General features: G+C 40.0%; 1 protein-coding gene across 2 annotated transcripts in view; it reads left to right on the forward strand.

The window, feature by feature from the left end:
- cdk14 (cyclin dependent kinase 14) overlaps window positions 1-14,879 on the forward strand; it is a 144,003-nt gene that overhangs the window by 43,467 nt on the left and 85,657 nt on the right. For both annotated transcript variants that reach the window (XM_008290501.1, XM_008290500.1), the window contains exons 7-8: window positions 2,556-2,676; window positions 10,630-10,723. In XM_008290501.1, coding sequence (XP_008288723.1) covers window positions 2,556-2,676; window positions 10,630-10,723 — 215 coding nt within the window. The remainder of the gene's footprint in view (window positions 1-2,555; window positions 2,677-10,629; window positions 10,724-14,879) is intronic.

A 14,879-nucleotide genomic window follows, 5' to 3' on the forward strand; every position in this document is an offset into this window, starting at 1 on the left:
GTCATGAAGGCAGGTCATATTATGGAAGTTCCACCTGTTCAGAACCAGAACCAAGGCAGGTTTATTCTGTCACTTTGTTGGCTTTATTATAGTCTTTTTCTAGTGGAACGGTTGATAGGTATGAAGCCACATACTTTTGTGTTCCTTTTTCCAGACTCTCTAGACAAGCTTTCTTTCTACTCTATACTGCTCTTGTCCATGCTTCAAACAGGCCAGCCTCCTACTATTACAGTGTGTTGTCCCTGTTCACACCCCCTGCGTACACACACAGACACAGGATGCCCGCGGTGGAAATGATAGCCTCTCAGTGAGCGCGGCCTGATGCCATCTATTCTATGTTAGATCAGTGCGTGAAAATTACAGAGCTCGGCTGTGATGAATGTCGGATGAAACTCCTTTCTCCTGTGGGTGTTCTGACACAAGGAAATGTTAAATACTCCCTCCCTCCTCTCATTTATTCTCCTCTGCCCCTCTTCCTCCCACACACAGGGGAGTAGCAGCAGGGCAGGAAGTCCGTTTTTTTTACTAAGCTAAATGCTTTAATTAAGCCCTTCGACCACTTGGGAAGAGACAAAGAGGTAATGCCATCAGCCTCATTAAAGCTCTCTGCATCTGCACTCTGCTCTACCATTAGCTTCCATGGGAGGACCTGGTTTGTGTCACTACATAGATAAATGCTAGAACAGGGTTGGAATAACCCAGAGAAGCACACATACTTAAAATTAAAACCCTAGAGAAGCTTTTAAAATTCAGCACTCTTTGTGTCTTTCACAACAGCAGGTGGTAGCTGTAGTTTCACCAAAGATTACCCATAGCCCTGGTTTAAATATGTCCAATAATATCCCATTCACTCGACGGAAGCAAGTGTTTTGTGTCCTCTGGGTTCATCTGACTGATATTCGTGTCACATGGTTTCTCGCTGAAACCTCAAAGGTCTTCCATCATGATTTCCATTTGAAAAGACAATCTCTGGCTTGCTGCGGTTGAATGTACAGAAATCCGACTAAAGACAGTTCTGCCAAGAGGAGTTTTCAGTGCGATTGCTTCAAAGATGTGCAGTGGAAAGAATTTAACGAGGCGGTCTTTAAACTATCACCGTCATCAGGCAAACATTAAACATCAAGGATTTTGTCTGAAAAGAAATACTTCATTGTGAAATATTTTGAATGGCAGTGATGAGCCAGAACATTACAATCACCTGTCCGTCATGTTACACCACAACAGCTCTGACTTCAGAGGGGATGGACTCTACAAGACCTCTGTAGGCTTGTATGTTAGATGCAGATTCTTTTGGCCCTACAAGTTTCTAGGTTGGTTTACAGAGATCAGACTTGTTCTAGCACATCCCCTTACAGCCTGTCACCAGTTCATCATTTATACCTCCACTGACCACTGTTAGGTACTCGTATAACTCTAATCTGGTTCTTGTCAAAGTCACTATTTCTCCTCCACCTGACATGCTATGAGACTTATTAAGTCTTGTTTTTTCTGACCTTCACTGATGTAACTTTGGACCTTGCTGCAGTGATGCTAACGTGGACTCTGAATATGTCTGTAAAGTTCGACATACAGAGGCTGCACTCATCGACTCATCCACATCCACCAGTGAATTCTGTTTGACAGTATTATTCTCTGGGATTTCTGCCATATCTGACCATATTCAGGTCATGATTAATAAATTGTGCTCCTTCTCCAAGGCATAACTTAGTCCAATCAGCGTTACAGATGTGATACACAATATTTTCAGCACATTTTGTTTCCCTCAGTGTCTGTGTAGTCCAGTGATACTTATCTATACATTCATGGATACACGGCAAACAGGAATTGCGACGTAAATAAGAGCTGTAAACAAACACAAGTGTTAGAAAAACTCAAATGATAGTCTTGTGTTAACTCACTGACACTATGGCAGAGTTTTCCTCCAGGTTTGTAGCACTTCAGTCCTGTCTTAAATGGGACTCACTTTGTCAGACTTTAAAAAACGATTCTCACAGCACACTGGCATTTTCTGTTCAGTCTGTGAAGCTTTGATGAATGATATTGTTATTAACAACATAAAAAATGGATCGTTTTTTAGAATCTTAAATTTGCTGAGCACATTCAGCCTTCACAGCAGATATATCCTTTTCTTAAACAGCAAATCTATCAGTTTTATTCATTCATACACTCATAAATGTGCCAGTTTCCAGGGTCTGCTATTGTCTTAAAACCTGTAGCTTTTGCATCTCTCTGTCCTCCTGCATATTATATATTCACACATATTGTTAATCTGCCAATTCATAATTTGAGATGTTATGTTCTATGCTTTGTGTTTTCCTAATGTTCCCTGCACTCACAGTATGCTCCAGCGGTTTATTTTTCTCACAAAGGACTGTAAATGTAACGATATATCACACATTCTGTACAGTCTTGTCTGTATAACCAGATGTCAGCTGCTGCAGTGAGCCTGAATGCTCCTCTCCAGTTGTCTGCTTTGTTTTCAGAAGCCAGCTGGAGGTCATTCAATGATAATGCTTTCCGAGACTGACTTGTTGTGTTGCTCCCCCCGCCTCCAGGCCTTGCCAGGGCCAAGTCGGTCCCCAGCCATACCTACTCCAATGAGGTGGTGACCCTGTGGTACCGGCCTCCAGATGTCCTGCTGGGATCCACAGACTACTCCACCTGCCTGGACATGTGGTGGGTACTCCTAACCTCTGACCTGTGTGTGTAATTGAGCCGTGATTTATTCAGGTAGTCCCATCAAGATATAAATCTCTTTCCGCTAGAGGGAACCCACAAAGCAAATCATGAAGTACACAAAAACCAATTAAATCCCATTTATCTGCAGCTTATCCTCACCTGAGGCTATGTCCTCTGCAGTGTACTGTAGATTGTTTCTTAGTTTTGTTTTCTTGGCCACTCTTCACCTCCTTTTCCTCTGCTCACGGTGCAAATCAGGGGCTGGGGAGACAAAAATTAGCAATTGCAGTCGAAAATGAAGATAATGTTGTTCTATTGTTTACTACTCTAGCCTAAATCTTTAAAGAGGCCTTATATTTACTGATAAAGGCAGCATAGTTTTCACGTCTGTCTGACACCCCCTAATATTTCTGCTGACAGCTGTATAGTGTAGCTGCTCTAGCTAACAAAGACAACTGACAGGATGAGCTGCTTTCATACCACCAAAACCTGAAGGTACTTTATATTTTCACCCAAAGATAACATGTGTTTAGCTATGTTTAAAGCATTAATGTGACTGATTTGAATAACACACGCTGTATGGTACCCTGTGACTGGTGTAGGGCCATGCGTTCCTGTTGCTTTACATGTTGCTGTTGAATTGAGCCACAGAATGTTGGCTTGTCCAGATCACTTCAGCTATGCTTGTGCCAGTGACGGTGTGCAAATAACAAAAGAAAAATGGTGTGTAGCAAGTGTGTAATCAGATTCATTTTGGATGCAAGAGGTTTGTTGTTTCCTAAGTGATGCCCTGATCAGCCTCCTGTAATACTTCTTATACCTGCTCTCCTCAAGGGCAACAGAGAACTGGAAAGGAAGAGGGCCATCAGCTGTTTGGTCTCCAAAATGTCAGACATAAAGATATATTTATTTTTCTATAAAGTCAGACAGATAGAAAAATACCTTTCAGATATTCACAGCGTTCAAGGTAATGACTTTATGTCACTAAATATGTTTAGTTTATGTTCATATAAAATACTAAAATTCCCCTACCTAACTTTACTACCAAGTTAATGCTGCAGCACTTCAAATCAGAAAACGCTGATAATCAAGTAAAACAATTCCATACAGTCCACCTCCATTTTACCTTCCCCACCATAAATGATACCTAGTGGTGCTTAGTTTTTTTTTGTTTGTTTTTTTTTAGTCAAAGAAACTACCTTTGATCAGGCACTGAAAGTACTGGCATGTAGAGAGCTTACACACATCCTGAAAAACAGCAGAGATTTAATTTTGTCCTCACAGAACAGAAGGCTTGTTAGCCATGGCTGCGTCAAATTTCTTGCTACAGTTGTCAAGTCAGCCAGCTAAAATTTCCACCTCTTCCACAATAAGACATCACAATTGTAATTTAAATTCTCGCTATTTGAAAATTGTACTCATTCAAATTTTGAGAAGCTGATGCTCACCACTCTTGCTTTAATGGTGACGCCTTGTAAGAATGAATCCTGGAGAGGTAGAATACCTGTAGAGCATCATGTGGGTTGATTGTTGTTGTTGTTTTTATCAGACCTTCTGCAGCAAGTGTTCATGTTGGTTTCACCTCACTAGGTAATCATTTTTCATCTGTTTCCATCTGTTGACAAAGTTATTCTTTCGTTCGAGAAAGTGTGGCCTTTTCAACAGTATATGTTTTTCAATACCTTATTGGTTATGTTCAATAGTGCACAGTTTTTCCCCATGATATAGTGGTACAGCAAGTTATTAAAGAAACAAGAAAAGAAAATGCAAGTTGTAATGAATTAAACTGACATAAGAACAAAAATCACACTTTGTGATTAAATTGGTTCATCTGAGGCTCAGTTCATGTGAAGTTGAATCATGACCACTGATAATCTCTCCTGGATGTTAATATTTGATGCTGATGCAGATATTTTTAACTATATTAAGCTTTATCTGATTCATCTTGGACTTTATATGAAGTTGAGTAGAACTGCTGCAGAGGTGGAGGAATCCTTTCCCTCTCTAGGAAAGAGACTCTTTAGTGTTCTTTACTTCTGTTTCACTTGCACTCCAAAGTTAAATGTTGCTTCCCAATGATGACAACAGGATTATGGAAAGCTTCTACCTGGAGCTAAAGCTATAGTATGGTGAGATTAATGACATGAGAACAGTAAAGGAGAAAAATATTCTGACTTCTGGAAACCTCCTCTGCACTGCACTGGTGCTGGAGTCTTTGGCTACATCTATGAAGACATCTAAGCTTTCAAACTCTTCTTGTGCAATAATAACACAGCACAGGTTTCACCTTGTTTTTGCAAATATAGCTGTCTAGACAAAACCACCAAAAAAAAAGGTGCTGCAGCAGAGTACCACCTAATCTAGACAGGACATCAACAGTAAATTCCCAAAACACTTGCTGCTCGTCTCAGGGGTCAAGCTGTTCGCTGCTCAAACTCTGAAAACACTGGAACAGATTTCAGAAGAGGTGCTATTTGTGTATACTGGCCCCATATGTAAAATCTTACTCCTCCCCTGAAAAACAGGCACAATAGAAGTCCCATGACTAAAATTACAACAGTTTTGAAAATGTCTCCATGTAACATTGGCTTTTCTAAATTGAGCCCACCTCTCCGCCTCGTGTTCTGGAGCATTTACGTTGTAGACATTTTCTTTTTGCATGTGCTTTTCCTATTTCTACTTGTTTTAGTGTATGTTGCACATCTAGATGTGGACTGTGTCTAGGTAAAAAAAAAAGCAACTTTTTTTTTTTGCCTTCACCTTGTGTTGAGTTTAGACTCTGTCACAAAGCAACCAGAAATCAAGCTGTTTTTAGGAGTTAGCAACAGGTAGGAAGTGAACAAAGCATTATTACTGATGTCCTTCATTTTTGGGGTTTAGTTTGAGAAAATGCAAAATTTTTCACTGCTGCCAAAAACTGTTTTGTCATCAATATGATGGAGTTTCTACAAAGCTCCCAAACGTTCACATCCTAACACATCAATGTCAAGTCAGTGTCTTCACAATGACCAGCTATCTCAGAAACAGTCCGTTTTTGAGGGAGAAAATGACAGTTTTTTTTTATCAAGATACAAGATCAAAATGCTGTGGAAAAAACTACTTTTACACTTGGTCTTAGTTAGTTGAGCCGTGGTGACCCCTTCTGTCTGGACAGGCAGTCAGCAGGGAAATTCCAAGAACCCCAGCTGCATTCTACAGCATCCAATTAAGGAGCAACTGGGGGTTTGGGGGTCTGGGAGGCAGAGGGATAGTGTGTCTGCTTCAAGGGTATTTGCAGGTGGGCAAATCCACAGGGTGTCGTTCCATTCCACTGAGAGTCACCCTGTGACATGCACGCATACGTTCACCTCGGTCACTTAGAAAGCAGTCGTCCATGAAGAAGCATCCCTTGCAGAACCAAAAGGTTGTGCAGATCTGTCTTCCTGCCATGAGAAGCATCCATCACAGCAGAATACAGGCTGTGAGGTGCAAGGATTTGATCAAAGATGGGCAAGGGATTGCTCTTTTTTTTTTTTTTGTACCTTCACAACATTTTGCAGACCTGCAACTGCGACACACGTTTGTCAATCAAAGTCAACGCTTGTATCTGTCAAATACACAGTAATGTATAAGTTTAGTTATAGTGTGCAGCACAGCAAGACCTCATCTTAAAGAATAATGCTGCTGTGCTTGTTTTACTGTCAGAGCATTTCTGGACAAGACCAAACCAACAAAACGTAATCTTTCAATGGCTGGGTGAAAATAAATCTGGGACTTCAGCCAAAGGTCTGCAATGTCATATTTAATTATTATATTAGAATGTTATCAACCAAAATCAACTTACAGTATTTTCCTATGAAATGTAATACACAAGTAGACCACAAGTATGGCAAGATTATACTAAACCACAGTACTTGCTTTACATTTGATATTACCATAAAATAGAACTTGAAGACTGCAGCAGGGGGGTAATCTACTTTATGGTTCTTTAATATTGGCAGTTTGAAAACGTGAAGTCCAAAGGTTATTAAATGGAATATCTTCTTCGGGAGATTGTCAATAAGAATGTTCATGTTTGCTGCATACGCATAACTAGTAAGCTGGCGGATTTCAAGCCAAAAAATCAATTACAAATTAGCATACATTTCAGGACACTAAGGGAAATTATTTAGATTTAACTCTAGTATGAAAATTGCGTAGATTTCAGCCTGTGTAGCTTCTTATAGGCAAGACATTGTCAAAAAGTCAAGTTGAATATGCTTAAAACTCAATAATCACACTGCGCGCCTCACAAGTCACACTGTTTCTTATTAGCTGAAGCTGACAAATGAGTTAACACCTCACGAAGACAACTCAAGATGAATTACCCCAGAAAAGCAGAATAACTGAGTGCATCTGGTGTGTGACAAGAGTTTTTTTCTTCTCTTTGGTGAGAAAAAATAAGAATTTAACCATTTTAAAACACGATACAAAGACTTTTTTGAATTTCCTTTTTTTGTGTCCAAGTTGTGAAGGATGGCCATGAGACAGAATCGTGTGCAACGCTGTGAAGCCTTCAAATGTATTTGTTTGTCTGCTTTCCTGTCCTGTCACAAATCTCTTCTCAGGCCGGTCTGCTGCTATCAGAAGGGTTCATTAAATGTCGGTGAGGAAACAGTCTTGTATTTACTGAGGCTAATTTACTGTGTACTAAAACTAATGTAGTACAGCTGGCCTCAGTGACAGACTCACCAAGATCTGCAGTCGCAGCACCTCTAACGCTGTCTAATTACAGTAACTGCAGTGCTAAAACATTTTATTGCAGACACATACTGTGTGCTCAGAGACAATAATTGCATTGAGCACTAGGAATAGAATTAGAATGAGGAAAACAATGGTATTTGAATTATGTAAATATTGTTTGATAAATAAAAGTGATATCAGATGTTACTATAACAACGTTGACTACACAATCACTGTTTCAGCACTTTTCCGCATCCATGCATGTAAAAGTACATGCATACAGTTAATTCTTTTTTTTTAAAAAAGATTTTCTGGCTTTCCACTATGTTTTCCCTTCAGCTCTAAATAAATAATAGCTAACCGTGAAAAGTACATGAAATTTTCTCTACAAAATACCTCAGGGTGCACTGATACTGTGCCTTAACAGAATCACTTGCTTCACACATTTCTTGAATAATGTAGTGGTTTTCTGACTAACTGGGGTGGAAACCAGAGTGGACAGGATTACAAAATTATGATAGCATAAAACACACCTTAGCTGATGAAGAAATGTATTGGGAAAGTGGAATTTTGTCTTCAGAGCTGTTATTATCAATATTGCTCCTGTGTGTTGACAATGGACATGACCACTTGTACGTCAGGCCTAAACATCTCTGTGCAAGCACCAGGCCGCATCTGTTGTTAAAACACAACCAATTGCCATTTTTCAAGTGTTGCTGAGCATGGCATGGTAAAAGGAGAACACTGGAATTAATTTATCAGGACAATCTGACAGCTCTGAATGTTGTTCCATGTCTGGTGGATGTGAAAATAGCAATCCTGACTTCAGTAAATTACACTTACATCTAAACTGTTTTCCAAAGTACATGCAGATGCATTGTAATCGTGACTAGATTCCATTTGGAGCATAGAGTAGATGGACGCACCCTCTGAGTTTAAAAAGTGAAGCCAAGTGACTTAAACCTGCATCATGTTAAATGACCAGCAAGGACCGAGTCCTCTGGTTGCAAGAAGAAGAATGATGTATAGAAGTCTGTGAGAAAATGATTCTTCTTGTCACATCAGTAAACATGAGTTGTCCAACTCGTTTCACAACTCCTTCAATACAACATGTTTATTCTGTAAATTGTGGTTTCATTTAGAGTCAAATAAAGCGCGCTAAGTTTAAAGTCGTAGCTAGCTGTTGACTAGTGCAGGGATCTCCAATCCTGGTCCTCGAGAGCCACAGTCCTGCATGTTTTAGATGTTTCCCTCTTTCAACACACCTGATTCAAATGATCAGCTCATCATCAAGCTCTGCAGAAGCTTGATAATGATCTTGATCGTTTGAATCAGGTGTGTTAGAAGAGGGAATCATCTAAAACATGCAGGACTGTGGCCCTCGAGGACCAGGATTGGAGACCCCTGGACTCGCGAGTCGCACATACTGCCTTAGAATTCTCAGTCAGATGCACTGGTTGCTACAACTGCCCCTCGCTGTAGTAATGCCAGCTTGAGTTGGTTACCTTATTTTCGACCTATCATAGTTGTCCTAGCAGTTTTGGACTGTTGTGGAGGCTTGCTATAGAAATATCATATAAATAGATAAAAAATAATTAGTAAATGCCTACTATCTAGCAAGCCAACAACATTCATCTGTCGCTGGGGGACTGGAGCCTACCGACTCAGGGCAAAGGTCTATCACAGGGCTTCACAGAGAACCAAACAAGCACACTTACATTCACACCTACGGACATTTAGAATCACCAATTAATCTCAACATGTCTTTAGACTGAGGGAGGAAGCCGGAGAACCCGGAGAGAACCCACACTGCACACGAATGTAACAAACTCCACACAGAAAGATCCCAGGCGTCCTAACTGGGACACCAACCAGGATCTTCGAGCTGCAGGACAACACTGCTACTGTGCAACTGTGCAGCCCAAGCTAACAACAAATCAACTAGAAAACCTGAAGAAGCCTCTTGCGTGAGAGATGAAATGTCTTCAAGAACCATGAAGAGAAGTCCAGTCACCTTGTACTGAAGCTCTGAGGGACATATCAACTACTTGTTTTGCAATAGATTTGTTTTGCACTCAGTTTGCTAGCTATTTATACATTTGAACATTTGAACAAACATCAGTACTTAATATTGACAATCTGATTCACAGACTGTATGGTTTAATGAATGAAGCCTCCAATTTATGAACTGCACTGGAGTTGGCAGGAGGTTATAGGGGTGGATGGTGGATGTACACGTCACACAAACTCTCCACTGGAGAATGGGCTCCACTTCCAGACACAGACGTCAATCTGTGGTTTAGGGTTACATGTAAATAAAAACATTGTGTCTGAAGTGACTGGAGAGATTTTCAGTATTACACATGATCTTTCCACTGCCTTTACCAAGTGCTTTCTCAAATGGCCATCACAAGCAGACATGGTACTGCACAGTGTAGTATTGTGACGGAAAAACATTTATTGTCAATGTTATTAGTACATTCTGTCAACTTACTAAATATTTCAACATTTCCTCATTACATCAGTAAATGGCCTAATCCAATCACAATTACTTTTTACAGACAACCTTAATGCTGATAATATATCAGGGTCATGTTTTCAGTGCCATCCAATTTTAAACAAAATTATGGGTATTAATCAAACTGAGAGAACATTGTGACGCTAGCCGACCTTTAACCATACTCACATATCCTCCCTAATCAACAGAGCGGTTCACTGCACTCCAGCAGCAATACTGGATGTTGAGGTTCTAGTCATGTCATAGAGAAGACACATTTTCATTCCATTAAATGGAGGGAATGTAGAAGTTTTGAGGGATGAACTTTTGGTAATCTCTCCCTCTCTCCTTGCATTGCTGGTGTTTCTGCTCTGAGAAGGAGTGTGCACTGAGCCAGAAAGTGAATCTGTCAGAAAACAATAGCCCTTTGACAAATGAGCGCTGACAACACACACACACCTCGTTCACTCTCCCTCTCTGCCCAGTGGAACTTGGTATTTTCTAAGATTTTCTACATTCACAGCCATTAGGAAGAAGAAAAAAAAATCAATACCCCCTCAGAATGACTTTTACTTTGAGACTAGTTGAGGTGATTAAACACTTGGTGTTGTGCTTTTTGTGGATTTAGATGTGTACACAGAAAAAAAAACTGGCTTATTGTGTAGAAATAGACAAATTAAAACAAACTACTGGATTTGAAATCATTAACATTTTAACTAAGCCAGTGTTGAACGGGTTATTCTCTCTTTTAGGGGAGTGGGCTGCATTTTCATTGAGATGATCCAAGGAGTGGCTGCCTTTCCTGGGATGAAGGACATCCAGGACCAGCTGGAGAGGATATTCCTGGTGAGTTACTTGTGTTGTGATGCCTATGTTGGTATGCTATGGATGGGTCCCGCTGTTAGCCAAGGTGAAAGTCCTTCTACTCTGCAGCCTCCATCACTACTGCAGGACCTTCTGTCTTTCTAATCAACAACAGTAAGAAATGGGGTAAATGCATCATGTAGGACATTTTGGATGGAGTTAATGCCACGCAAAACCCAAACTTCGCAAACACACCAGTGGTTAGTGTTATTGTCACATCGGTAAGCTTGCTTCTCAGGGTAGCTCTTCTATACACATAGTCCTTATCTGCATTTTTAAGTGTAAATTGAAGTTTAATAAGTCCTAACAACACATTTCTTCATATGTCATGTACAGCACTGACATCCAACAGAGGCTATTAGAGGGTATCTGAATTTTGATTGCTTCCTGAACATCCACTGACATTTATGTGGTTATAACTAGTGTACTGTGGTTGTTGCCAGTTACACATGTTTCAGAACATTGGAAAAAAACAGCAACATGGTAGATATCTTCTAGTGAGGCCATCGCTGATATGGCTTCTAGATGGACATGTAAACATATTTTGATCAGTGCTGACGACATCCATCCATCTATCTGTTCAATTTCTGTCACTTATTCAAAGTTTGGTCTCAGTAGCAGCAATCCAAGCAACATAATCCAGATGATGTTCAGAAGTGCATTTTAGTTCAGAAAATCAGATGTCTGCTCCCAACCACCTCAATGGTTTTTGTTTGTTTGTTTAAACCCAGTCAATCTAATGGGGCCTGTAATCTTTTTAACAAAATGTTCTGAAAGAAAAACAAAAAGAAAAAACATGGCATTTTAAAAGAACGTCATCATGTGCACCTTAATCATAGCTCACTAATAAAACCCTACTGCACTCAGAGCTCCTTTCCTGGCATAACACAAGGCAGCAGTGGAGACAGAGGAGGAAGTGGTGCCAACTTCTGAAGGGCTTTAATAACCACAAATGAGAGCTGATTGAAGACATGCATGAGTAAGCAGATGTACTGTGGAACTGAATATACAAAAACGATAATGTAAACTTGAAAATGAAAAGGTAATTCCACAGTATAGCTATAATTTTCTACATATGTATATGATTTTTGATTAATCATCTAACATCCATTGTCATGTTTACATAATGGTAAGAGTGTTTTTTTTTGGAAAAGCTGTTTGACAGTTATTGTCAAAGTCACACCCCACTGTACAGTTTACCATATTTAAATGTATAAATGTATTACAAACAATTAAACTGATTTTGTAAGCACAAACAAAATTAGGGTTCAATTTTCTAACACAAAATGAAAATGAAAACAGCATTTGATTTTTTAATTTGTATTTTTTGTTTTGATAGAAATTACCAGCTCCTTGTTATTCACAACTTTACATCACTGTTTTAATATCGTCCCCTATTGGCTTCCACAGTGAACTCTTTGAAGTGTTTTTAGGTACAGTACTGGTCATTAAGGTTTAAAATATGTGGGTTTTTTTTCTTTTGTTTTTAATATTATATTATACATCAATGAGGAATGGTGATATCAGTGTACAACAGATACATTTATAATTTTATGCTGAGGCTGTCTTTGTTGTCTTGCCTGTGATTCTTCACACACTAGCAACTGGGTCCAAATGTGTCGTAAACAGCATGAATCATTGCCTCCATCTTGCAGTGTCCCAAAGGTAAAGGCTGATAGTCTAATGACAGTCTAATGTGTGGTGTTTTCTACACACACACTGACCCTATTAATACCAGTCAAGTCACATTTGAATGGCAGTGTGCCCTTCACCGCTGCTGACCAGGTGTATCCATCTGTAGCCAGGTTCTCTTTGGAACAGGACTGCCTCCAGCTGGATATCACACAATGCCACAAAAGCAGTCATCATCAAACTCCACAAGATGAGCACAGGAATGTTCCGTGAGAGGAAAGCCTACGTTTATGGTTCAAGTGCAAGGCTGAAAAATGATTAGAAAGTCCATAGTAGAGTCATAGACTTGAAGCCCTACCTGGGACATGACAGGTGAACAGTATCGCAGTAGCCATTAGGTAATTACTTATACTATATGTGTGTATCTCTGCATTGGATAGCTAGCATAAATATTTTAAAGTGATGTGAGGTTCCATGAATCCTTTAATCTGATGATCTGCCATCCCTCCATATAATTTCATCCCCAGTCTCTTAATTGAAGCAGAGTGTAGCAGGGCAGACATAATGGATTTATATTCATAGGCTGGAAGGGCCTGAATAATTAATGTAGAAAATTACAGAGATGAGAGTATGAAATGGGTTCGACCAGGGAAGAAGTCAAGTGTGGAGACAAAGCATGCTCGCTGCGGTTTGGCCTCTGGGCTGAAGGCTAAAGATACGCATCTGAGAATGGATGGATTTGGGATGAAGCGGTGAAGGAAGGTGGAGGAAGCCCTGCAGGCAGGGGGTCTCTCACAAAGCTAGCAGGAGAGGGAGATGAAGAAAAATGCTTCTTATTGATTGTCTTTTATGCCAGAAGGGAAAGGTGGGGCTTCTGTAAGAGGCTCCAGCCCTCAGTGATCCCAGCTCGCCTCTCAGACACAAAGACACTGTGATGGGAGGAGAGAGGAAAGAGGCCCAACAGTGGGATGGCTGCTGGCCAGACTGGTGATGAGGCTCAGCTGCGCTCTGCTTCCCTTCAGAGGCTTTCTGCTTTGGTCAGTCTTTCTTTTATTTAGTTTTTCGCACCATCTTGGAGGACTACAAGGGAACTGGATGTATGCAAACAATGTCTAGAGATACGACACTCAGTCTCTGCACCTGAGAGAGAATCCCTGATAAATTATTGTGAATGTAGATCCATTTAGTGGCATACTGTAGTAAGTCTATGGAACTAGTCTGAGGCAACAGAACACATCTGGGCCCAGTGTTAAAGCAGCACATCAGCTTTCTAAAAAGAGATTTTGTCGCTTCCCGATCATGAGCCCCTGTTTTAATGGCAGAAGTGGTCAGGAAGCTTGCTATTGTGTGCACTGAGTACGATGAATATCGAGGCTCATGTCTCTGCAGTCCCAGATGTGGGACCGCCGTGACTCAATAGAATCTGTCCTCGAGGACGGATCCCTCTCTTCCTGCTCAGGGTTTTGTTCTGTGGTATTTTTTGCTTGTCCAAATCGAGGGGTCTAAGTGCAGAGGATGTCATATGCTGCGCAGACTGTAAAAACCCTTGAGGGAACCATGTCATTTGTCATATTGGTCTAATAAATAAAACTGACTGGAGTTCACCACAAAATCTGACTGTCTGGAGCATACGGAGTGTTGCACCATGCAGCATGCCAGAGGCAGCTGTGTTTATGTTTGTGGAGATCATGTGGTTGTGCTCAAGTTCAGCAGGCCTATTTTGCAAAAAATAAAAAGTAAAATACTAACAACAACAATAATAGTAATACTAACAATAATAATAATGACATCCCTCTTTTAACCACACTAAACTCTATTTTAATTGCTGATTTAGATACATTTACAGATTGGAGAGAATGTATTTTAATTTGTTAAACACTTTTTTGGGGTAATTTGCTGCACATTATAATAGACCATGGTCTGTCTGAACAATGAGGAATTATTGTCATTAGGCGCATTATTACCACCACCAAACAAAATGGTTCAGATCAGCAGGGGTACGTCAGACAAAAAACATCTGATCCCGACAACCCTGTTAGAGGAACTCCACAGCCCCGTAGCAAACCCACATCTCATGTTCAGAAGGTGGTCAAATTGGATATTGATAAAGTAAATTGCTCATACAGTTGAACTGTTATGTCAGTTTGCTCCAAGTTGAATTAATTCTACCACTTGGAGTGACAGAAGCTACACACTTATGCAGATTAGCCATTCATTAATTTAAGCCCTTTTTAGCCTTTAAGAATTACATTTAGTAAACATGTCCACTATTTATCCTCGGCTATTTTAACCATTAACTAATGAATTTATCTACTACACTGAATTCACCATTATCCACTTTTTCTAGCTAAATTACTACTTTTACACCATTTAACAATCCATTACTTTTTTGAAAAATTGAATCTGTTTTTAATCTGAGCTTGCACATACTTTTTACTGTCTATACACCACATTTCGTGACAGCTTCTTTTTTCACCACCCTTTAGTGAAAGCTTTCAGCTGGTTA

The sequence above is a fragment of the Stegastes partitus genome, unplaced genomic scaffold (assembly GCF_000690725.1).
Source record: "Stegastes partitus isolate 25-593 unplaced genomic scaffold, Stegastes_partitus-1.0.2 Scaffold677, whole genome shotgun sequence".
Lineage (NCBI taxonomy): Eukaryota > Metazoa > Chordata > Actinopteri > Pomacentridae > Stegastes > Stegastes partitus.